We start from the raw sequence: 25859 nt of genomic DNA, 5'->3' as shown, positions 1-25859 counted from the left end.
TACCTGCTCTGCAAGCAGCCGCCTGGAGTTGGCTTGCCCTACATGAATTCTCAAGTCCTCCACCTCTTTCATTCTTCCATCCCTACGTGGCTTTATTCTAAACGTAAGCCGCCGCATTGTCAGGAGGGGGACCATTTGCCTGCAGCCAGCTTGGTCCATATCCCTCCTAACCTAAGCTAAGAAGATTACTACCCCCTAATCCCTAGCTTTACCACCTAAGCTGCACGTACACCTCATTGTCCACTAGATGGCATAGTGGTATAGGGTAACACCATTGTTTTAGGAATTTCTGGTCCCCCAATTGAAGTAGTTCCAACACGAGAAATCTCCTAATTGCAGCATGCATGGATTGGATGGCGTACTTGTATATCTCCATGCATGTTCCCTCTATTTTTCTCTTCCTAATCTCTTCCATGCTTGGTATTTTCCTTCATTTATTACGAACATCAAGATGTGTGTGGCTCTGGAGACAGGCTCCGGAAATTGCAAAAATAGCACCTGATCTCCGTCGCAGTACTTTCATGATTTTGTGGACCTTGTTCCAGATACGTTGTACAGCTGGACAGGAGAAAAACACATGGTCTACTGTTTCCCGCGCTTTGCAATATTGACACTCAGTGTTTGAGTGTCCTCGGAACTTAGCCTTGTTTACTTCCACCGGCAGGTGCCCGTAAATCACCCTCCAGGCTAAGTCACTTCTTGACCCATAACCCTATATGTTTGTGAAGATTTTTAAACATTTGGGTTTCGTCTAAGTTGTACCATGCTCAGGGATTTTGTACTGGTTGCATGTATAAGTCAAACAGTTGCCAGTAGATTTTTGAGACTTTTAGTTTTGTTCCCATGTCTAGACCTACTGCCGATAGTTGCTGGAGATATTTGATAATCAGTTTGTAGAAAGATGGTATTATTTCTGCCACAGGTCCTGTGTATTCTACTCCTAGCAGCTTTGTGAACCTTCCCATGTGGTATTTTATTAGGGTGGAAGCTACATGGGTGTCCCATAGGGCCGTTCGGACATGTTTCATTATATATGCCCACCATAGCCACTTTAATTGTGGTATTTTATAATCACCGAGTGCCTTTCTACAATGCAATCTTTGCTGCATCACCTCTTGTTGCTTGTTGTTCCAGAAGAACTTAAATAGTCTCCTGTGCAACCTTTTTTGTGTGATATATTTAAAGGTGGTGACCGTCACAATATTCATCACCATTGGGATGAGAATCATCCATATGATTATTACTCTTCTAGAGAACAGCAGTAGGCCTAGGTTCCATTGGCCAATTTTTTCCTCCCAGGAGCTTAATAATTGTCGGGTTGTTATTTTTGGTTGTCTTGCGAAGGGCACTTCCAGAATGGTGATGGGCTCCGCAGAGAAGGAGAGGCCCACTGGTAACTGTAGTGGAGCATTCTTTCCCCATTGTTGACATTTTGTTTTATGTTTATTAAGACATAGGCCACTTGACAGGCTAAAGTAACTGAACAAGTCCAGCGCACTCTGCAAGGAACTGCAATCAGACATGGTTAGAATGACATCATCCGCATGGGCTATGTATTTGCAATCGGGATTCGATCCAGGGAGATGAACTCCTTTGATATTACTGGAGTTGTCTAATTGCCTGAGTATGGGCTCCAGTGCTATTGAAAAGAGAGCAGGGCTTAGTGGGCAGCCCTCTCTCACCCCCCCTCTCCAGTTTTATTTTATCCAAGCTGTATCCATTAATTGTTGCTAGAGTGGTGCTAGCTCCTTTATATAAACTGATGATGGCTACTCTTAACTGTGAGCCCACCTGTACAGTATACAACAGATTTTGAAGATAATTCTGAGACAGTTTATCAAAGGCTTTCTCTAGGTCAAGCACCGCTAGGACTATGCTGTAACCTTTCCGTTGACAATATGGTTGCAGGTCCCTCAAGAAAACCAGATTTGCTCCCATGGCTCTGCCTGGCACCCCATATGTCTGGTTTGCTCCTATAATTGAATAATCGCCTTCTGAGGCGATTATTCAATACTTTAGCATATAGTTTATAGTCTACATTTAGTAGTGAAATCGGCCTCCAATCTCCCACTTCTTGACCCATTCTCCCCTGCTTTCTTAAGAATACTGTCTGTGTCTCCAGAAAGCTTTCCAGAACTTGACCCGCCATGAAGAAATCAGAGAGAATTGTGGCCAAAATTGGCCCAACCTTTTCCCAAGCTTTCTTGTAAAGCTCTGTTGTTATTCCATCTGAGCCTGGTGCTTTGTCTGCTTTCATTTCTCCCATGGCTGTGGAAACTTCCTTCAAAGAGATTGGCTGGTTGTGTTCCTGCTGCAGGGCTGCAGAGAACCACGACATCTCCCAACTTGTTGGCAGTGCTGGCCCTTGAAATTGCTGCATACAACTGTTTGTATACTCCACTGAAGTATTCCATGATGTCTTTGGTGGTATCGTACTGACGTGATCCCACTTGGATCTGTTGTATGGGGCTGTTGCTCGTTTGCGTCCTGTTGTACTGATCGAAAATCAACCCTGCCCTCTTGTCGGCAAGCATATATCGCAGTCGCATTTGGACTGCTTTATTCTCTGCCTGTGTTTCCAGATGTAGCTGTATTTCGTTTTGCACCTGCTGTACCCCTATTTCATCATGACAATAGTTTAACAATTGCCTCACCTCATACAAATGCCTTAGCACTTTTTTCCTTTCCACCCCTCTTTCCTTAGCTGATTTTTGGAATGCTGTTCTTACTGCCTGCTTAAAATTTGCCCACTTCTCCCATGTCCAATGCTCAGACCGTACCAGCTCATGCGTTAAACCTTCGATGTTATGCCACCCATCCTGTAAGAGAGCCGAGTTTAAATGTCAAGTGCCTCTGCCATAGTCTATTGCTGCACCTAACGGGAGGTTCATTATTAACAATTTGTGATCCGTGAGGGGGCATGTCCCAGAAATATTTACATGCCTAACTCTGTTTGCTTTGCTTGCCATATTTCTTGGTGCATATATGCGGTCTATTCTTGTGCCTACTGTACCCCTAGTCCATGTTGCACCGTGTGCTGTGGGATTGTGCCAATGCCATACATCTATGAGATCACACTTTAGACAAATGTCGTGCAATTCCAGAGCGCCCCTTGTCCCCCTTGTAGGGTCCCCCGTGCCAGTCTTATCCTTGACTGGATCTAGGACACAGTTCCAATCGCCCCCAAGAATACTCCAACATGTGCCCATCATAAATGGACGCAGATTATTAAATAACCGTACCCATTCTGGAGCAGCGTTTTGTGCATATACATTTATCAAATGTATTGTATGGGATTATAGTTTCCAGTCTATACAGACTACCCTACCTTCTACATCTCTTTGAAGGTTGCTAAACCTTTCTACAATGGGTGGTAGGATTATGATGCCGACCCCCCTGGCATTTCTTGTGCCAAAGCTCCAAAAGCTTAAACATTTAAATCGATTTTGAAATTTTTGTACTTGTAAAATATTATGCATGTGGCTTTCCTGAATAAATAAAATTCTGATACCCATTAATAATGTCATTCTCCAGATGTGATATTGTGTGTGCCCCTGGGAAAAGCCCCGGACATTCAGGGTTCCGATAATTACCATGTGTATCGATAATGGGTCCGCCAAGGGGTTTCACCTATTTTGTTTGGGATATGCTAAGGCCGTATAGGGTTTTACCAAGCTCTTGTTCTTGCCCTGCGACCCATTTGATTCAGGGGTTACTTAATTGCTGTGTGATTCCTAAGAGGGTCTGTCCTACCAAACTGCCGAAGAAAATATCCCTCCACATAAATTGTATTCTCTCCATTTTTCCCTCTCCGGTTTGCTCTAGTATTATTCTGGGTTTCCCCAGACTTTGCTCCCATTCTGTTAACTTTTCCCCCAGACTGTGCTCCCATTCTGTTAACTTTTCCCCCAGACTTTGCTCCCATTCTGTTAACTTTTCCCCCAGCTTTTCCTGATCTAGTGGTACATATTTCGTTAAATGCTGTACCCCAATTAGCTTTTCCCTGCCTTCCCCTAACGGCCCTTCCACTTCGGAGTCCTCTGAACTCAACTTGCCCAGATCTTCTGAGACGATGTTGTCTTCCTCTGTGGTTTGCTTCTTCCTCTTTCCCCCTCCTCCTACCTGTTCTCGCCCTCCATTTTCGCCCCTCTTCTGCCCTCTTGCTGTTTCTTCTGTTTCCATTGAGGTGGGGGTGACTTGTTTTATGTCTGTGGCCCCCTCCTCTTTTTCTGTTATTAAATTTGCTGATTCTGTCAATGGAATTTTTTTCCCTCCCTGTAGCTTTAGAATAATCATGTTTTCCTCTCTCGAACTCTTTTCCCTTCCTTTTTCCTCCCCTCCTCTTGTGGCATTTGCGTATGACCCCACTGAGCGCCTGCTTTGTGGCTTGTTTCCCCACATTTGCTGCATGGTTTTGGGCAGTCGCTACTGATATGGGGCTTAGAGGGGAACAGGTATCCTGTGTGTTATCAGACACTCAGCCTAAAACACTGATGGATCCAATATCTCTCTATTACAGAAGATTTAGGAGAAGTCCGGTTGGCCTGCCTCCCTAAAATCCACTCATGCACACCTTCTCGATGGTAAGCCCTGTTACGTCACTTAGGTGGCAACGAACGTGTAGAGTGGTTCTCTTCAAGATGCCTGGTCAGCATGAAGAGGAAAAGACCAACCCCTCCAGCAATATGAAAGCACGACGAAACAAATGGCCCTCAGTCCCCAGCAGCTTTCACTCTCCCTCTTACGGCAGCGAGAGGATTAGAGTGGAAGCAGAGGGTGCTAAGAATCTCTGGGTACGACCAGGCTGCCATGCACGGAAACTGAACTTGGCCTGTTATAACGTAAGAACACTCATCAGTGAAGACAGGATATTAGAGCTGGAAAAAGAATTAGAAGATGTGAATTGGAATATCATCGGTTTGGCTGAAACAAGAAGAAGAAATGAATCACTTATAAGTTTATCAAGTGGAAATCTGCTGTACACCAATGGAAACAGTGAAAGGAGTGAAGGTGGAATTTGGTTTCTGGTCCATAAAGATTTTAAAAACAACATTTTGGAACTCAAAAGTACATCACCAAGAGTGTCAAGACTAATACTCAAGATTTCTAAGAGATACAAGCTAAAGATTATAATGATTTATGCACCAACATCAAGCCATGATGATGAAGAGGTTGAAGAAATGTACACTGAAATTGAGAGTCTTCTAGATGAGCAGAAAACCCACTACACTATTATTATGGGAGACTTCAATGCTAAGGTTGGAAAAAGACAAAACAGCACAGAAAGGGGAACTATAGGAAATTTTGGAATTGGTGAAAGAAATGAAAGAGGTGAAAGACTTGTGGAATTTGCAGAATCTCAAGGACTGTCAGTAATGAACACTTTTTTCAAGAAAAGGGTGAACAGAAAGTGGACATGGAAGAGTCCAAATGGATTAACTACTAATGAAGTCGACTTCATCCTCACTAATAGAAGATATATTGTGAATGATGTCACCGTCCTGAATAAGGTAAATGTTGGAAGTGATCACAGAATGGTAAGATGTACACTTGATATAGATGTAGGAAAGGAAAGGAAAAAACTGACTCGAGTAAATAATACAAAGGTCTTTGAGATAACAGAAGAGGAGAAAAAGCAGTATGTACTGGAACTTAAGAACAAGTATGAGCTTCTGCAGACTGCTGAGGACCAAGATATCGACGAGGAATATTACAACTTTTTGAAAGTGATAAAGCCCAAGAAACCTATAGGGAAAAAGAAATCCAAAGAAGAAAAAATTAGTCAAGAAACACTTGTCATGATGAACCGAAGACGACAAATGAAAAGCAAGAAAAACACTGACAGGGAGAAAATTGAGTATACTGAGTTATGCAAAGCCATTAGAAAGAGACTCAGAGAGGACATAAGAAGATTTAACACAAGAAAAGTAGAACAAGCATTAAGGGAAAACAAAGGATTTAAATCAGCAGCCATGAGCAGTAATACAGAAAGACAAATGATACTGAAACTGAAGAATAGCGATGGTGTACTTATAAACAGCAGAGAAGGCATAATTCAAATAGCAGAAGACTACTATAGAGAATTATACAAGGAGCAGGGGAATGATGCCAGCAGTGGGGAAGATGGATTGCAAAGTAGCAACACATACGACATACCCGATATTCTTCCTGATGAGGTAGAACATGCATTGAAGAAAATGAAGAATCAGAAAGCCCCGGGGGAAGATGAAGTTACTGTAGAGTTGTTAAAATTGGGAGGAAGAGACATAACACAAAAACTGGCAAGGCTCTTCACAAAGTGCATTAGAAAAGGTGTGACGCCTAAGCAGTGGAATAATGCAATCATAGTTTTGCCGCATAAGAAAGGAGATAAATCAGAAATTGAAAATTATAGACCAATTAGCTTGTTATCCCACATCTACAAGTTGTTCACAAGGGTCATTACTAACAGATTAGAAAGAATACTGGATGAGAATCAACCGAAAGAGCAAGCTGGCTTTAGGACAGGATTCTCAACTATGGATCACCTTCATGTAATATCACAGCTAATGGAGAAAGCAAATGAATATAAAACACCATTATGCCTGGCATTTGTGGATTATGAAAAGGCATTTGACTCCATACAGCATAAGGCAATGTTTCGGGCACTGGAAAGACAAGGCATAGATACTCCATATATTATGATTTTGAAGAAAATATATGAGAGTGCTACCTCCTTTATTAGACTAGACAAAGACAGTAGGAAATTTAAAATTGAGAAAGGAGTTCGACAAGGAGACACAATATCTCCTAAGCTGTTTACTGCTGCCCTTGAGGAAGCTTTCAGAAGATTAGACTGGTCGCAGAAAGGAGTCAATGTGAACGGAGAGTACCTAAACCATTTGCGATTTGCAGATGACATTGTGGTCATAAGCCATGATCCCAAAGAATTAGAGGAAAATCTTAATCAGTTATGCACAGCTAGTAAGGATTTTGGACTAAAGATGAATATGTCTAAAACAAAAGTAATGATGAACAAGTATGCCACAGAAAGGGAAATAATGATTGAAGGAGCAGTAATTGAAAAGGTGGAATCATATACATATCTGGGACAAGTTATTAGCTGTAATAATGATAAATGGCTGGAAGTCAAGAGAAGAATAAATTTTGGATGGATAGCATTCAGGAAATATAGTCACATACTGAAGAGCAATATCCCAGTCTGTCTGAAACGTAAAATAATGGACCAATGTATACTCCCCACCATGACTTATGGAAGTGAAACTTGGGCACTCACCAAAAGAATGGAAGAGAAGCTGAGAACCACACAGCGAAGAATGGAACGAATCATATTGGGAATCAGACTGTTAGATAAGAAGAGAAACACATGGATTAGGCAGCAAACTCAAGTAAAGGATATTCTTATCAAAACTAAAGAACTAAAATGGTCCTGGGCAGGACACATAGCTCGAAGACATGATGACAGATGGACTAAGAAAATAACAGAATGGTACCCAAGAGGAGCTAGAAGAAAACCTGGAAGACAAAGGCGGAGATGGATAGATGAAATTCATGAGTTTTTGAGTAGTAAATGGATGGCCAGTGCTCAAAACAGAAGGAGCTGGAAAGTTGCTGGAGAGGCCTTCATCCTGCAGTGGATTGAAAATGGCTGATGATGATGATGATGATGATGATACTGATATGCCCAACTTCCCTACAGTTAAAACACCGCCCTTTTGTGCAATTCGCCCCTAGATGGTCCGAACTGCCGCACTTCAAACATTTTTTCTTCACCCCTCTGTAGTTCAAAACTAGTCGGTTCCCCATAACATATATGATGTTGGGGACCGGCTTCCTCATTTCCACTTGTATCGTGACTTTGCCTGTGTATAGCTTGGGGAAACCCTCCCACGAACGCATTTCTATTCGTGTAACATTCCCATATGCGTCTTTTTAAATATGTGTTTGGTATTTCAATCGGTTCTATGGTTATATACTTCCTGATACTACCCACCAAATGGGGGTGTATCATTTGGTTCTCAAAAGGAAACCCTCTGAGCAATGTGTCCCTGGTCACACAGTCCTTACATACTACTTCCTCGAGGGCAACAAAGTGAACCCCTGTAGTCTCACGCATTTTGCTAATCCCTCTATTACCTGCGTCGGTTCATATTCTGTATCCAGAGTAAACTCCAGAGTTCTTTCACGTATGTAAAAATTCATCTTGAAAAAAAAAAAAAAAAAAAAAACCACAAGGGTGCCCACATGCACTTAATCCCACCCTGTAAGCTTTATCAGGGTCAGCAAAGAAATAAACTTAATGTTAAAACTTACGGTCTCCAGAAAATCTTTCCTCTTTTCAAAATAACACCCGACAAAGTAGTACCGTAGCAAAGTCCGTTGGCTCTTCTTCGGTGGGTGGGTAGGTACCCAAGTGATGCAATGATGACAAAACAGTTATGAAGTATAACTCCACAATATGAGAGATACCTGATGGTGTATGATATGTTTAGACCATAAAGCATTTAGGGCTGAAGCCTCAAGCTATGGAAAAGTCTAGACTAAGTATAAGTATAGTGCAAAAGCATCAATAATAACATAGCCAAATCTGAATTAACAGAATGTTAGCAAAACATTGTTTTAAGTTATATCTCATATTGTGAATACCTTCACAACGAGTTGCCATGATATTGCACTACTTCGAATAAGTAACGCTTCACCTGAGGAGAAGACTAATGTTACTTATTCTCAGATGGATACCACCACCCAGACGGCACTGTTTCCAGGCAGATGCTTTTGCACTATACTTATACATAGTGAAGCATTACTTATTCGAAGTAGTGCAACATCATCGCAACTCATTGTGAAGGTATTCACAATATGAGATATATTTTTTTTTTTAGGAGCATTAGCAACTAAGGCCATATTGCTCCGGGATATGCGGTGGTCATTCCCTGACCTTTCCGCATCCTCCGTATTTGGTGGTGATGGGCTCGAACCCCAGTCTAATCAAGAAGCATATGCTACGCACTGCTGCTCCTTCCCACCTGGCTACGGAGGCGCCACAATATGAGATATAACTTAAAACAATGCCCTTTTGCTAACATTCTGTTAATTCAGATTTGGCTATGTATTATTGATGCTTTTGCACTATATTTATACATAGTCTAGACTTTTCCATAGCTTGAGGCTTCAGCCCTAAATGCTTTATAGACACATTTATCTTGATCCGGCTCAATTTCCTCTTTTACCAAATTCCTCTTTTCAATTTCCTCTTTTACCAAGTTTAATACTTTTATACTGAACCTTATAATTTCATTATTTTGTGAACAGGAATGTCTCTGTGTCCACTGTAAGTTGAAATATAATGGATCTATGATCACTAGTTGTTAAATCCAGCTCAACACTCCAGTTTATAATTCTTTGTGACACAACATAGTTTGCAAGAGTTATATCAATGTTAGACTGATCATGGAGGTTATCAAAGGTGTATAACTCACCAGGTCTATTCAAAACATTCAAATCATGTGTCATAATGAACTCTTCTACACTACCCCCCTCTGGTATTACTATTGTGACAATGTCACAGAGGGGATCTAGCATTTACATCCATGGTGAACAATACATTTTCCCTTCCAACCATTCTCATAACTAATTTCAAATATTCCAATGACACTTCTATATCTGAATTAGGTGAACAATATACTGTTACTAAATAAAATATTACATATGAGGTACATATATGTACACACATAGCTATTTAATTGCAAAGTCTAGCTATTTTAACCACATTAATATCTTTATTCAGTACAACTGCAGTTTTAGGTTTAATTCCAGTGACATATACAACCTGACTTCCCACAGGGAATCCCGGTACTTTATACTGACCATTTACCAACATTGAGTATGGCTCCTGCAAACAAAGCACATCTATATTTTTATCAAATAATACAACTCTAAGTTGAGCTAAAACACTACGGGATCTCTGAGCATTCTGCTGCAAAACTTGCAGCCCAACATATGCTTGAATTTGTTCACAATTAATCAAATTACATTGGGATGGATTATCCATAATTTCTCTTGCCCTAACTAGTTCCAGTGTTTTCTGAAACTCTGGACAGGCAGTATTCCTAATAGAATGCTCAAAAGACCGCCCCTTCCTCTTACAATTCACACAAAGTGGAGACTTATCCCTGTTTTTACAATCTGTGTACACATGCCCACCCTCTGCACAGTGTTCACAAGATATTACCTTATGTGAACAGTACTGCGCAGAGTGGCCAAACCCTAGGCATTTAAAACACTTAATTACAAAAGTAAACTGCCTAAATTTATATGAACTGTAACCTAGAAATATCCTGTCAGAGCTCATTAAGCTTGTTAACATTTTAAGGGGTAAACTCACAACCAAATTTGTAGATTTCACTTTATTTCCAGTACTAAACCTAATCTTTACATTGTCCTTTACTTCTTCCTCTTCGAAACCATAATCTTTAAGATTTTTATGGTATAAATCCATAATAAACTCCTCTTAGGTAACTTCTTTTGGAATATCATAAATGAGTATAGCTGGATTGTTCAGCCTTGGTATATCACATTTAATTCCCTTAACAACTAGAGTTTCTGAGTGTTTAATTTTCTCTAAATCCCTTTGTGTCTCCACTAAAATACCCTTATTCTGTATACTTCTTAAGTTCCTGATCTTAATATCACTGAACTCCTGTTTAAGTGAGTTTAAGGGAAACATGCTTTGTAAAAAGGATAGGTGGAATAGGACCAGGGTATGTCTGCCAGGGGCAAAAGTTGATGACGTTGTAGAGCGGATATCATCTTTTAAGGGCACAAAAGGTGATATAGTTGTACACGTTGGCACTAATGACATTAAGAGTAGGAGACCGGCGGAATTACTTGACAAGTACAGGTCACTGATGAAAAAAAGCCGTGAATTAGGGTTGAAATTGAAAGTGTCTGCAATTCTGCCCAGACACGATAGGAGGGAGTATATGATGAGAGCCCTGTCAATCAATTCGGCCCTGGAAAGATTGTGCAGGGCTCAAGGGGTAGAATTTTTTTCAGCCTGGTCTGTACTTGTTAACAGGAGAGACTGCTTCTACAGGGATGGGATACACTTAAATAGAAAGGGTGCAAGAATGTTTGCTGATGCTATCGAGGCAATGTTAGGTGGGTCGGAAAACTGCTAGATTGGGGGGATACAAGGACTAATAGATTAACAGTAGCCACTGGCAGAGGTGAAAGTGATTCTTGCACTGCTTCTATTGGAATGAGCCGCAGCCTGGAAAATAAGATGCAGGATATTTCAGAGACTGCTGGGAATCATTGGGGTACAAGTAAACACATGGGTTGTGTTAGGGTAGCTAAGAAAAAGAACAGGTGCATGTATACTTGTGTGTACACCAATGCTAGGAGTTTAGTAAATAAATTTGATGAATTTGAGGTATTGCTCAAAACATCAAAGGCAGATATTGTGGGGATTTCAGAGACGTGGTGTCACACAGATATAAGAAATGCAGAACTGGAATTTGGGGAGTACAATGTGTACAGAAAGGATAGACAGGATAGGAAGGGAGGAGGGGTTATGCTATTAATTAAGAAACACATAAAATCCAAGGAAGTGAAGCCAGTCGACATCGCTGGACAGTGCAGTGTCGAGTCAGTTTGGTGTGACATAAGCATTGGGAGATCAAAATTGAGAGTAGGAGTGTGCTATAGGCCTAATGACTCTGATGAGTATAATAAGAAACTGTTCGGAGAAATAGAGTGGGCCAGTAAATCAGAGAGTCTTATAATGGGGGATTTTAATTTCCCAGATATTGACTGGAATTTGGGGGCTGGTCACTCACACAGTAGCAAGGCTTTTGTGGATTTATTGGATGATTGTTTTCTACATCAGCATGTTCGGGAGGCAACTAGAGGGAGTAATACTCTTGATTTGATTATCAGTAGTGATTCTTCATGCATTAAGAATCTGCAGATAAATGAACCACTTGGTGGCAGTGATCACAGTGTGCTGAAGTGGGAGTTACTCAAAGAGGTAACTACCATTAGGGGTAAAGGGAAGGGGTATTGCTTTCGTAAAGGCGACTACAATGGACTGAGACAGTATTTAAATTCTATACAGTGGGATCAACTGATGATATTGCCAACAGCAAATTCAAAATGGGAAGCATTCAAAGAACTTATCGTGGAAGCTACTAGGCTTTACATACCAACTAAGAAATATTGTTCAAGGTTTAGGCCTAAATGGTTGTCAGATGAACTAATGAGGCATATGGCAGAGAAGAAAAATGCATGGGATACATACAAATTAACACGTGACACGGATGCCTATGATAGATACAAGTTGATCTGTAACCAAGTTACAAAGGAGGTTAGGCAGGCGAAGGCAGATTACGAGAGATCCTTGGCAAGGGATGCGAAGAAAAACAGCAAAGAGTTCTTTACTTATGTAAACTCTAGAAGGAAGGGGATGAATCAGATTGGTCCACTTGAGATCGATGGGTCAACTGTTGATGACCCTGCTCGGGTAGCTAACAAACTAAATGAATATTTTGCATCGACATTCACACATGAGGAGTTATTCAGCGAGGGGAATGCCCGAGGTGTATTCAACTCTAGCAGTAAGCTAGAGAATCTTGTAATAACTGAGAGCAAAGTGGAGGAGAAATTGTTGAAGATAAACACAAGAAAGGCACCTGGGGTGGATGGGATCTATCCAGTTATATTAAAGGAGGCAGCAAAGGAGGTAAGCAAACCCTTAGCCATAATTATGAGAGCTTCCTTGGACTCAGGGGAGGTACCCATTGACTGGAGATGTGCAAATGTGACCCCAATTCACAAAGGGGGATCAAAGGCTGACACAAGTAATTATAGACCTGTGAGTTTAACTTCTGTTCCCGGAAAATTAATGGAGGCACTGGTGAAAGAAGCACTGCAGGATCATCTAGACAAGACTTCAGTTATAGCTAGGACACAGCATGGTTTTGTTAAGGGGAAGTCTTGCCTGACCAATTTGATTGGATACTATGATGCAGTCACAAAAGAACTGGATGCAGGGAATAACTTTGATATTATATACTTGGATCTTAGAAAGGCTTTTGATACTGTTGCACATGAAAGACTGCTGCACAAATTGGAGCAGTGTGGCATTGGAGGCAAGTTGCTGCTATGGATAAAGGGGTGGTTGAGGGGGAGAAGACAGAGAGTGGTAATCAATGGACACTGCTCATCGTGGACTAATGTTATTAGTGGAGTCCCTCAGGGTTCAGTATTGGGGCCTTTATTGTTTTCTGTATTTATAAATGATATTGATGATGGTATATCAGGCTTAATGTCCAAGTTTGCAGACGATACGAAGGTTGGCAGGGTTGTCAAGGACACTACTGACACTATGCTGCTGCAACAGGATTTGGAAAGGTTGAGCAGATGGGCTTCGAGGTGGCAAATGAAGTTTAACATTGACAAATGTAAAGTACTACATATAGGAAACAGCAACCCCAGAGCAACGTATCAACTCTGTGGTACTACACTGACAGTGGTAGAGAATGAAAGGGACCTGGGGGTGGTGGTGCAGGCAGATATGAAGTTCTCTGAGCAGTGCAGACGAGCTGCAAGAGTAGCTCATGGTGTATTGTCAATGATATATAGGAATTTTTCTAGCAGGGATAAGGAGGTGATTATTCCCTTGTATAAGGCAATGGTCAGGCCACACCTAGAGTACTGTATACAGGCCTGGAGGCCTCATTTCAGGAAGGATGTAGAGCTGCTGGAACGAGTACAGAGAAGGGCAACTAGATTGGTGAATGGGACAAAGGGGTTCTCTTACGAAGAAAGGCTTAAGTTTTGCAAATTACAGTGTCTGGAAACTAGGCACCAGCGGGGTGATCTGATAGAGGTGTACAAAGCCTTGAATGGTTTGAGCATGCTCAATGCTGATGGGATTCTTCCTCTAGCTCAGAAAAATCACCTGAGAGGGCATAAATTCAAATTGAGGAAAGACAGATGTAGGATAGATGTGCGGAAATTTGCCTTTAGCCAGCGGGTGGTTGGTGGGTGGAACAGACTTCCATCCCTCGTCGTGGAAGTTGATAGCCTAAATAAGTTTAAGGCTCAGCTGGACAGGTATTTCGAACGAACAGAGGGGTGAAGTGGAAGTGGTTATTTTTATTTATTTATGTTACTTTTTTTTTTTTTTTTTTTTTGGCTGATGCTGCATAAGCTTGCTTTCTTGCATCAAATGCCTCTACTAATGCTAATGCTAAAAAAGTGTATTGACTACAGTGTTTTTTATTTCCTGACTTGATTTTACTTCAGATCCATTTCCTGGCCACAGTATAATCTTATGCTGCTTTTTATTCCTAAGAGTTTCATCTCCCCTCTCTTAGATTTCCTGTCAACGTTAACTTCAGCATCCCCACCACCTAGATACCTATCATTATAAATACACTGTTCATAATCAACTGGCTGTTATACTCGGACTTTGTCCACATAAGTTTCATTTCCATACAAAGGGAGGGACTGGCCCTTCATAATCTCATCAAACAAGTTTGCCCTTGTTTGAATTTCTTCTAACTCAGCTTTTAGCCTCTCATTGTCTATAAGCAATGCTGTTGTAATGATTTCTATGTCTACCCATTTATCAAGTACAAAGTTTGATGCTGCCTTTGTCACTTTATTAACCTCAGGAGTAGTATAGTCCACTACTTGCTTCTTCAATCTGGTAAGTAACACATAAATGGTGGAGACGTCTCCATATCTTTCACACTGCTCACAACAATATCAGATTCCCTCACATTTGTCCCAGTACTTTTCCTTTCACATCCCTCAAAGAAACTGTCCATATCCAATGCAAGATCATCACCTCCACATGTTGAGAAAAATGCCGTATTTTCTATACCAATATCATCCACCTGTGCACCCTGCTCACACATAACAAGTTCCTCTGGTAAAATATTATCACTATTCGACAGCTCTATCTCCTTACTTGAACTCACTCTGTCCTTTTGTGAAGCCTCAGTGGGTTGATCCACAACTTTACTTACTTCATTTCCTCCAACTTGCCTACCACTCTGAGTACCATTATTAATCACTAAAGCAGTATTTTGAGAACTAGCACTAGCTCCAGCTGAGCTAGGACGTATAGTTTTACCCCTCAGTGTCTTAGGGTCAACACTTTTCCTAGACCCATCCATATGCAGTTTTGGAACACGAGAGGAAAGGGAGAACACTCCAATTTACCTCCAGGGGCTCACATCTAGTGAGTATGGGCTTGGCACACCCAGGGTCCCCGAGCTGGATATAATCATTCTTCTCTTTTTTGGTGATTCCCTTCTACTTCTCTCTCTCTCTCTCTCTCTCTCTCTCTCTCTCTCTCTCTCTCTCTCTCTCTCTCTCTCTCCCCCTCCCTCTCAGGGTAACTCCGAAAAATTTTTTTTTTCTTGGCTGGTGCAGAATAAGCCTCAAGCTTCCTTGCACTATATGGCGATTAGTAATAATAATAATAATAATAATAATAATAATCTCATCCTCTTTCCCTCCCCACTTCCTGCTATGAGACCTATCCATAATTCTGCAAAAAAGCAGCACTCAACAGCAGCCAGATTTTCCTAATCATTTGCTTCAGAATAATAGATATACTGCATAACAATTCCAATAGTGCAATTTTATCTCTGTTTATCCAGAAATCCTGTAATTTCACTACAATCAAAACTTACAGTACCATCTCAGTCAATAATAATAGACTTGAACTAGTTAGTAAAACTAAAGGAATCACAACTTGATTAGTAGAAACTGTAGAATCACAAAATTAAAAAAAAAAAAAAAAATCACTGGTGTGCAAACACAGCAAACCACAACCACTTCTAACCAACTGAACACTACCTGTAACACTCTCAGAACCAGTAGTGATGGCGAAGTGGTCTATAAGCTGTTATTGTTATGTTATTTGGTTTTTAGGAGCATTAGCAACTAAGGCCATATTGCTCCAGGGGGGTATGCGGTGGTCATTCCCTGACCTTTCCACATCCTCCGTATTTGGTGGCTCACGGGCTCAAACCCCGGTCTAATCAAGAAGCGTGTGCTATGCACTACTGCTCCTGCCCACCTGGCTACGGAGGCGCCAGTCTATAAGCAATACTCGATGTCACAAAATACAATCAGAAACAAAATGCACTCACAATAATCACCCAATCACAGAACTTGACCATACAATCACTCCATTCTATGACCACACCAACTGCCCAGAGACAAGTGGTACCCAAATAATAGATTTTAGCCAAAGGCCTTTTGTTCAGGTTCCATAATGCATGAGAAATATTGTTGCATCCAAAAGAGCAGGACTAAAATATTTAACTGAAATATTTACAAACTATACAAATATTTAAAATATTTACAAAATACTAAACTATTTACAAATATAAAATATTCATTAATATACAAAAAACGTTACAATGGAGCATCAAACGTTAGACAGCGAAGCACATGAGGTTGGTGAACATTATGGAGGCAGTTGTCAATAATTATTAATTGCATTTGTAGTGACGTAATTGCCTTGCCCTGTTGTCCCACTGGCTTGAATAAATATCACTAGGAGGAAAACGTTTTTAATGTATAGAGAGATAACACAATTTTTTAGGCTGTCTTAACCTTATGGATCTGAGAGTGTGGTAAGAAATAATGGAACTGACCAAAAATTAGAAGCTTTACAAATGAGAGTTTAAAAACAAAAAAAAAAAAAAAAAAAACAACAACCATAAATAAATGGAGCTAACAGATGAAAACAACAGCAAGATTAGGAAATAAGAAACGATCTTGGTAACTCTAATCCAAAGGTAAGTGAAGCAAATTTAAGATGTCATGGGCATTTAGAAAGGATAGAAAAAGGGATAATAGCTAATCAAATACCTGAAGCAAAATGGAATGATGAGAGAAACTACTTTTTATATGATATGGAAATAGCATATATTACCTGTTTTAAACCACCTGTCTTTATAAAATGATGACTTTGTAGCTTCGGCCTTGTTCCAATATTTCTTAAAGACATTAGGACCTCTGATAAGCAATTCACCGACTTCATCTTCACTTCCTGGTTTTACATGGATGCTACTACTATTCCCTTCAACCAGAATATCAAAGACATCCTGAGAATTGGGATTAGCTTTTGCTATGCATATCTCCACTCCAGGTAGGGGCAATCCAACAAATCCTATAAAATATATATAAATATTATTTATTTGTTACTACACCAAATAGATTACAAATAATTCATTAACAGGTGAGAGGTGATGCTTAACACAGCATATATAAAGAAATAAATGTCACATCTAAAACTAATAAATAAAGTATGAAGTAGCCAAATCATTAGTTATTAAAACAAATTTTGTCTATACAATCCGTATAACTGAAACTGATCAACTTTATACATATAAATAAACACTTCTGCAAAGTTTATTATAAAGATTTTTTCAGTAACTCAAAGTACAATTGCACAAAATGTAGCAGAAACCCAGCTTCACACCGGTAACACATATTGTTTGTGTGATCTTTTAAATTTAGGTACAGATAAAATAAATCAATATCTGTATCCACAGGTATTAGGCTATCCTAATAAAATATTTTAAACATGAATAGTTTATTCTAGAAAATGATTTTTTAAGATTTTATGAGCCCAAAATCATACAGGTCAGGAAACTGCATCATTGATTATGTTAGAATTGGAAAAATATGGCCATCAAAAATTCAGACCTTGAAATTTTTACTTAGTATTTAAGTACATTGTGCCTGCTTGTGTTACTTTTTTTTGGGGGTAACCAACTTTATTAAAAATTATTAAAAAAATTAAATAAATGATGACAAACAATTGTCTTTATTAAGATATGGGCAGTGGAGCATTAATTCAGCTAGCTCAGATCATATTAACATAATTAGTGCCGTACTGAATGCAATAATTTATTTTTACAATTGCTTAAAAAAAGTAAAGTAAATTGCAGCCATTATCAACCCACTGCAGGATGGAAGCCTCCTCAACAATTCATGCGGAGGGAAATGGACCATAATCTGCCACGCTGGTCCAGTGCGGGTTGGCAGATCGACCGTATTTAGCGGTCAGGGGGTTGAACCCTGGTCGACTCAGAGCGTGTGCCGCTGCACTCCCGCTCCTGACCACTCAGCTATGGAGGCCTTTACAATTGCTTATAGTAGTACTAATTAGAAAAAAATTTGTCATTGAGAAATATACATATATGGCCACAAACTTTTCAAAGCTGAAATTAAAAACAAATTCCCATGCTTGTGCCATGCAACTAAGCTTTCTTTAAAAAAATAGTTGAATGCTTTTATAAATAGGATATTTTGTTCTTACAGTTTATTAACAAAGAAAAATAACTGCAAGATGAAAGAGAAATACCTATTTGCAGCTAATTCAAAAGCTCATATAAGTTGCAGTATGAAAATTACCTTTGGAACAACTTAGGTTATGTAATTAACAAAAAAAAACTATTATTGCTATGAATTGATATTTTATTTTCTTTGTCCTTATTGTTGATCAGGCAAGGGAGTTCCCAGGGATGTGGTGCCTGGGTGCCAATCACAATTTGGAGCCCCCCTTTAAAATTTTCTTCATGTGTGTATGTAAATTTCATATTTTCAGCCCCCCCCCTTTAACATTGGCACTTGGGTGCAATGCACCCCTTGCACCCTTGGGATGGCCCACCTCTGTGATCAGGATAAAAATTCATTAAAATGGCTACAAGTGTTTAAATAGGAATATGTAACAATTGCATGTAACCTTTTTGGGAACATACTTGCTTTTGAGTTTATCAAATATCAGTGACATTATACATTCGTTTTCATTTTTATTAGCAAGCAGCCCCTAAGTAACATTATACAGCATATCCCAATAACCCAGATACATGACATTAGTATTAGTATAAATATTAGCAAATGGTACAAGAAAGCAAGCTTATAAATATTAGCAAAAAAAAAAAAAAACCTTCCCACATCACCTGTCCATCCTCCTCCAACAGTTTTAGTTCTTCCTTGAATTTATCCACACTACTCACTTCCACAACAACTCATGGAAGTTTTTTCCAATAAATCAACAACCCACTGACTGAAGCCAGACCTCCACACATCTATCCTGAAACCATCCTTCCTCAATTTGAATTTGTGCACCTTCAAGTGTCTACTCTGAGCAAGAGGAAAAATGCCATCAGCACTGAGCTTGCGGAATCCATTCAAGACCTTAAACACCTCAATGAGTGCATCTGGACACTAGGCACCACCTGCAAGGTGGTGCGAGTTTCCAGATGCTGCAATTTGCAGTACTGAAGCCTTTCTTGGTAAGACCACCCTTTTGTTCCCCCATCAATCTTGTTGCTGTTCTCTAAACCCATTTGTAGATCTACATCCTTCCTAAAATGAGGCCCCCAGACCTGTATGCTGCACTTAAATGCAGCTTAACCATTGCCACGAAATGCGGCTTAACCATTGCCTTGTACAATAGGATAATCACCTCCTTATCCCTGCTATCAAAATTCCTGTATACACTAACAAAATCCCATGAGCTGTCCTGGCAGCCTGTCTGCATTCTAAGAGAACTTTATATCTGACAGCACAATTACCCTCATGTCTTTTTCATTTTCCACTACCCTGAGTGTAGTACCACACAGTTGGTAAATTAATCTGGGATTACTGCTGCTACCTATATGCAGTACCTTGCATTTTTCAATGTTAAACTTCAAGTCCATCTATCTAATTTTTTTAGATCTTATGGCAGCAGCTTACCTTGATTGTTGTCATTAACCACCCTGCCAACCTTTATATCATTTGCAAACTTGGAAATTAAGCCTGATATACCTTCATCAATATCATTGATAAATATAGAAAATAACAATTTGCCCAACACCAAACCCTGGGGACTAATAACATTAGTCCACAGAGAACAGTGTCCATTAATAACCACTCTGTCTTTTTCACTCAACCATTCTTTATAGAATAGAATCTTTAATTGCAGCATGATATACATACAATTAGTCTCGTCACGGCATGGTGGTGCCAGGAGTATCTATAGCAGTAACTTGCTCATAATGCCACAGTACTAAAATTTGTTCAGCAGTCTTTTATGTGCAACAGTATCAAAAGCTTTCCTAAAATCCAATTATATGATATCAAAATTATTTTTTGCATCCAGTTCCTTTGTTACTGCATCATAGTATCCAATCAGATTGGTAAGATAAAATTGCCCCTTAACAAATCCATGCTATGATTGCAGTGTAATTGCATTAAGAGCATGGATGCCTAGATGGTTCTGCATTACTTCTTTAACTAGTGACTCCATTATTTTCCCTGGAACAGAAGTTAAACTAACAGGTCTGTAATTACTCATGTCACCTTTTGATCCTCCTTTGTGAAATGAGGATACATTTGCATATCTTAATTTCCAGTGTTTGCATATTCCACATTAAGACTTAGATATTTTAACTAATATATTTTAGAGAATAGAACAGTAATAAAACAATAAAAAAAATGTAACTGCATCATGCTCACTTAAATTGAACTCACGCTAAATTCATCTTACTGATTTTCCTGAACTATAGCATCTTGCACCGGTATAAGAACAAGCAGTCATCTTCAATAAGAGTGGGTGGCAAAGGTAAAGAAAGCCAACATGAGAACCACAACAAACTTTGGGAAACTTACCAGTCAAACTGGTTTGCCGCTACCGCACATGTGCAGTAGCGACATGTGCGGCAGAACATGTGTGATTCCTAAGAACGGAACAGGCTGAAGATCAGTGACAGATTTCTACCTGGCCAAGTACTTCCTACAATACAAGCCTTACTAATGATCGGAGTTGATCTCCTGAAATTCGCTTCGGATCGCAATTACAGGCGCTCGTTGGCCGAACTTGTTCCCCATTTGTTTGGCCCCTGATGTAAACTGTTACTGATATCTCCACTTGTTATCTCCTATGAGACGCAGAACGGCATGTCGTAGGCAAATTGATGAACTGTTTCACAAGAAAACGCTATACCAAACATCAATTTGGCACTGTGAAATATTCTGACTTGTGTGAATATTCTGAAATATGTGCTTTGTACATATGAATGTGTACATACCTTGGTGTACTGTCTGCCTTATCCTCATATCTATTGAATGGTTAATGCTAAGTTTTTAAGTTAATTTAATGTTAGGTTATCTTTTTGTTATACTCTACATATTTTTATATTACCCTATATCATTGTCAAGCCTATGGCCTCCTAGCAGTGGCGGGCACATTATTGTATCTTTAGTGTAAAATAAAGATTTTTTCTCTCTCTCTCTCCCCCCTGAGTCCAAGGAAGCTCTCATAATTATGGCTAAGGCTTTTCGTACTTCCTTAGCTGCCTCCTTTAATATAACTGGATAGATCCCATCCACCCCAGGTGCCTTTTTTATGTTTATCTTCAAAAATTTCTCCTACACTTTTCTCTCAGTTATTATAAAATCATCTAGCTCACTGCCAGAGTTTAATTCACCTCTGGCATTCCCCTCCCTGAATAATTCCTCATGTGTGAATGTAGATGCAAAATAGTCATTTAGTTTGTTAGCCACCTGAGCAGGATCATCAATAGTTTAACCATCAATATCCAGTGGACCAATCTGATTCATCCCTTTCCTTCTAGAGTTTACATAGGTAAAGAACTCTTTGCTATTTTTCTTTGCATCCTTTGCCAAAGTTTTCTCATAATCTGCCTTTGCCTGCCTAATCTCCTTTGTGGCTTGGTTACAGACCAGCTAATATCTATCATAGGCTTCGATGTCACCGATTAATTTATATGTATCCCATTCATTTTTCTTCTCTGCCATATGTCTCATTAGTTCATCTGACATCCATTTAGACCTTGAACAATATTTCTTAGTTGGTATGTAAAGCCTAGTAGCTTCCAAGATTAATTCTTTGAATGCTAACCATTTTGAATTTGCTATTGGTAACGTCATCAGTTGGTCCCACTGTATAAAATTTAAATACTGTCTCAGACCTCCATAGTCACCTTTACGAAAGCAAAAACCTTTCCATTAACCCCTGATGGTAGTTACCTCTTTGAGTTAATCCCACTTCAGCACACTGTGATCACTGACACCTAGTGGTTCCTTTATCTGCAGATTCTTAATGCATGAAGAATCACTACTAATAATCAGATCAAGAGTATTTCTCTCTCTAGTTGCCTCCCAAACATGCTGATGTAGAAAGCAATCATACAATAAATCCACAAAAGCCTTGCTAGTGTGTGAGTGACCAACCCACAAATTCCAGTCAATATCTGAAAAATTGAAATCCCCCATTATAAGACTCTCTGATTTACTGGCTCACTCTATTTCCCTGTACAGTTTTTTATTATACTCATCAGAGTCATTAGGCCTATAACACACTCCTACTCTCAATTTTGATCTCCCAGTGCTTATGTCACACCAAACTGACTCGACACTGCACTGTCCAGCGATGTCGATTGGCTGCACTTCCTTGGATTTTATGTGTTTCTTAACTAATAGCATAACCCCTCCTCCTTTCCTATCCTGTCTATCCTTCCTATACACATTGTACTCTCCAATTCCAGTTCTACATTCATTATATATCTGTGTGACACCACATCTCTGATATTCGAACAATATCTGCTTTGATGTTTTGACCAACACCTCAAATTCACCAAATTTATTTACCAAACTCCTAGCATTGGTGTACATGCAAGTATACATGCACCTGTTCCTATTCTTACCTACCCTAAAACAACCCATGTGTTTACTTGTAACGCAATGACTCCCAGCAGTCTCTGAAATACCCTGCATCTTGTTTTCCAGGCTGCTGCTCATTCCAATAAAAGCAGTGCAAGATTCACGTTCACCTCTGCCAGTGGCTACTGTTAATCTATTAGCATTAGTAGAGGCATATGATGCAAGAAAGCAAGCTTATGCAGCATCAGCCAAAAAAAAAAAAAAAAACGCTCCCATTTCACCCCTCCGTTCATTCCAAATACCTGTCCAGCTCAGCCTTAAATTTATTTAGGCTACCAACTTCCTCAACAAGGGATGGAAGTCTGTTCCACCAACCAACTACCCGCTGGCTAAAGGCAAATGTCCACACATCTATCCTACATCTGTCTTTCCTCAATTTGAATTTATGTCCTCTCAAGTGATTATTCTGAGCAAGAGGAAGAATCCCATCAGCATTGAGCATGCTCAAATCATTCAAGGCTTTATACACCTCAATCAGATCACCTCACAGGTGTCGAGTCTCCAGACACTGTAATTTGCAAAACTTAAGCTTTTCTTCATAAGAACAACTCTTTGTTCAATTCACTAATCTTGATGCCCTTCTCTGTACTCTTTCCAACAGCTCTACATCTTAAAATGAGGCCTCCAGACCTGTATACAGTACTCAAGATGTGGCCTGACCATTGCCTTATACAAGGAGATAATCACCTCCTTATCCCTGCTAGAAATATTCCTGTATATCTTTGACAAAACACCATGGCCTACTCTTGCAGACAGTCTGCAATGCTCAGAAAACTTCATATCTGCCTGCACAATTCAATCAGTCCAAACTAGAGTTTGAACAGGCTAAGAGTAGAAAACTTGCTTCTTGCCCTAATGGTAGCCGAGCATTCTGGTCTCTTGCCAAAGCTATTGGCCACAACTTTTGCCCATCTCTGCTCCTACCTCTGTCCAAACCAGATGGTTCTGTTGTCATTTCAGCCAAGGTTAAAGCTGACCTGCTAGCATCCCATTTTTCTTCCAACTCATGAATTAATGATCTTGGTAAAACTTCTCCCACCATTCCCAACATGCTCCATTCAATGACTCCTGTGGTCTTCCGTCAAAAGGATGTCAGAAATATCTTGACAAATCTCAAATCTTGATGCTAAGAAAGCTCCAGGTCCCGATGGTATTTCTCCACTTGTTCTCAAAATCTGTTGTCCTGAACTTACTCCTATTCTTTGCCACCTTTTTTCACTTTCTTATTCCAAAGGTGTTTTTCCTTCTGCTTGGAAATTTGCTCATATCCAGCCAGTCCCCAAAAAGGGTGACAAATCCCTCTCCCATCCAATTATCGTCCCATTGCAATTACTTCTACTCTTTCCAAAATAATGGAGAAATCAATTAACCGCCAACTCTTAAACTACCTAGAAACCTTCCTTCTGATCAAAGATCGCCAGTATGAATTCTGTCAGTGTCGATCCACTGGTGATATTCTGGCTTATGTTACCCATTTATGGACTAATTCAATGGAAAGATTCGATGAAACACAAGTAGTTGCTCTTGACATCTCAAAGGCTTTCGATCGTGTTTGGCATTAAGGTCTTCTAAACAAGCTTCCATCTTATGGTTTGCCAACTGTTTTTAGTAATTGGTTATCCAGTTTTCTCTCTGATTGCTCACTGAGGGTGATGGTAGATGGCTCTCTGTCTTCTAACTTCTCCACTAATGCCGGTGTCACCCAAGGTTCAGTTCTTTCCCCCACTCTTTTTCTCTTGTATATTAATGACCTTCTTCCATTGACTGGAAATCCTATCCATAGTTTTGCCGATGACAGCACATTGCATTCCACTTTCCATTTTGAGAAACCTTGTCCTGCTCAATCAGCTTTAACTTCTCGAAAATCTGCTAACAATTCCTTAAATGTCGATCTTCAGGTAATTCTCCAGTGGGGCAAAGACAACTTAGTTGATTTCAACACTTCTAAAACTCAAAGTCTTGTCTTATATCTCGCAAAAAGGATTCTTCTGCTCCTATGCTTATCTTTAGTGACACTCCGATTTCTAGGCAAAATGATATATCTCTTTTGGGGATTACCCTGACTTCTAATCTCTCTTGGCACAAGCACATTACAAATATTGCTTCCTCTGCATCTAAAAAACTTGGTTTTCTCTTTCGCTCTTGGCATTACTTTTCTTCCAAACAGCTGTTCACTCTGTATAAATCGCAAATCCACCGTGACATGGAATATTGTTCCCACATCTGGGGTGGTGCCCCCAAAACCTCTTTCTGGCTTCTTGATTCCATTCAGAAGAGGGCAGTTAGGTTAATTAATGATTCATCTCTAACAGAGTCTCTCCACTCGCTGTCTCATAGACGTACTGTTTCTGCTGCATGCCTCTTCTATAGATACTTCCATGGACATTGTTCTTCTGAATTGGCTTCTATAATTCCCGCTCTCTCTTTCAAAACAGTCTGAACACATGCTGCCACCAGCCAACATCCATTTACAGTCCAACTTCAAACTCACAGAACCAACTTTTCATCTTACTCGTTTATTCGTTCAACTGCCGTTTTCTGGAACAACCTTCCTTCATACATATTTCCTGAAAATTACAGTCTACAGAAGTTCAAGTCCAATGTCAACAAATATCTTCTTTCATCTTCTCAACCTCCAACCCAAGCACGGTACTAAGTAGTATAGGTTCTAATACCTCTCGTGTTTGGGGTTTACTTAAAAAAAAAAAAATTATCCCCAGGTCCTTTTCGTTCTCTACCACTGTCAGTGTAGTACCACAGAGTTGATACGTTACTCTGGGGTTACTGCTTCCCATATGTAGTACTTTACATTTGTCAATGTTAAACTTCATTTGACAACTCTGAGCCCATCTGCTCAACTTTTCTAGATCCTGTTGCAGCAGCGTACTGTCAATGGTCCGTGTATCCGCCCCAAGCTAGTAGTTTTCCGACCCACCTAACACTGCCTCGATAGCATCAGCAAATATTCTTGCACCCTTTCTATTTAAGTGTATCCCATCCCAGTAGAAACAATCTCTCCTGTTAACAAGCACAGACCAGGCTGAGAAAAATTCTACCCCTTAAGCCTTGTACAATCTCTCCTGGACCGAATT

The 25859-nt window shown here is 39.8% G+C and overlaps 1 protein-coding gene across 2 annotated transcripts in view; it reads right to left on the bottom strand.

The window, feature by feature from the left end:
- The window catches only part of LOC150078836 (malonate--CoA ligase ACSF3, mitochondrial-like), a 53798-nt gene that overhangs the window by 8904 nt on the left and 19035 nt on the right, over nucleotides 1-25859 (bottom strand). For both annotated transcript variants that reach the window (XM_090382567.1, XM_090382566.1), the window contains exon 6: nucleotides 16964-17200. In XM_090382567.1, coding sequence (XP_090238693.1) covers nucleotides 16964-17200 — 237 coding nt within the window. The remainder of the gene's footprint in view (nucleotides 1-16963; nucleotides 17201-25859) is intronic.

Source organism: Mastigoproctus giganteus, chromosome 10, assembly GCF_048544385.1.
Source record: "Mastigoproctus giganteus isolate SK-2022 chromosome 10, ASM4854438v1, whole genome shotgun sequence".
In the NCBI taxonomy this organism is placed as follows: Eukaryota; Metazoa; Arthropoda; class Arachnida; order Uropygi; family Thelyphonidae; genus Mastigoproctus; species Mastigoproctus giganteus.
The sequence above is the reverse complement of the archived record's forward strand: the minus strand, read 5'-3'. Positions and strand labels throughout refer to the sequence as shown.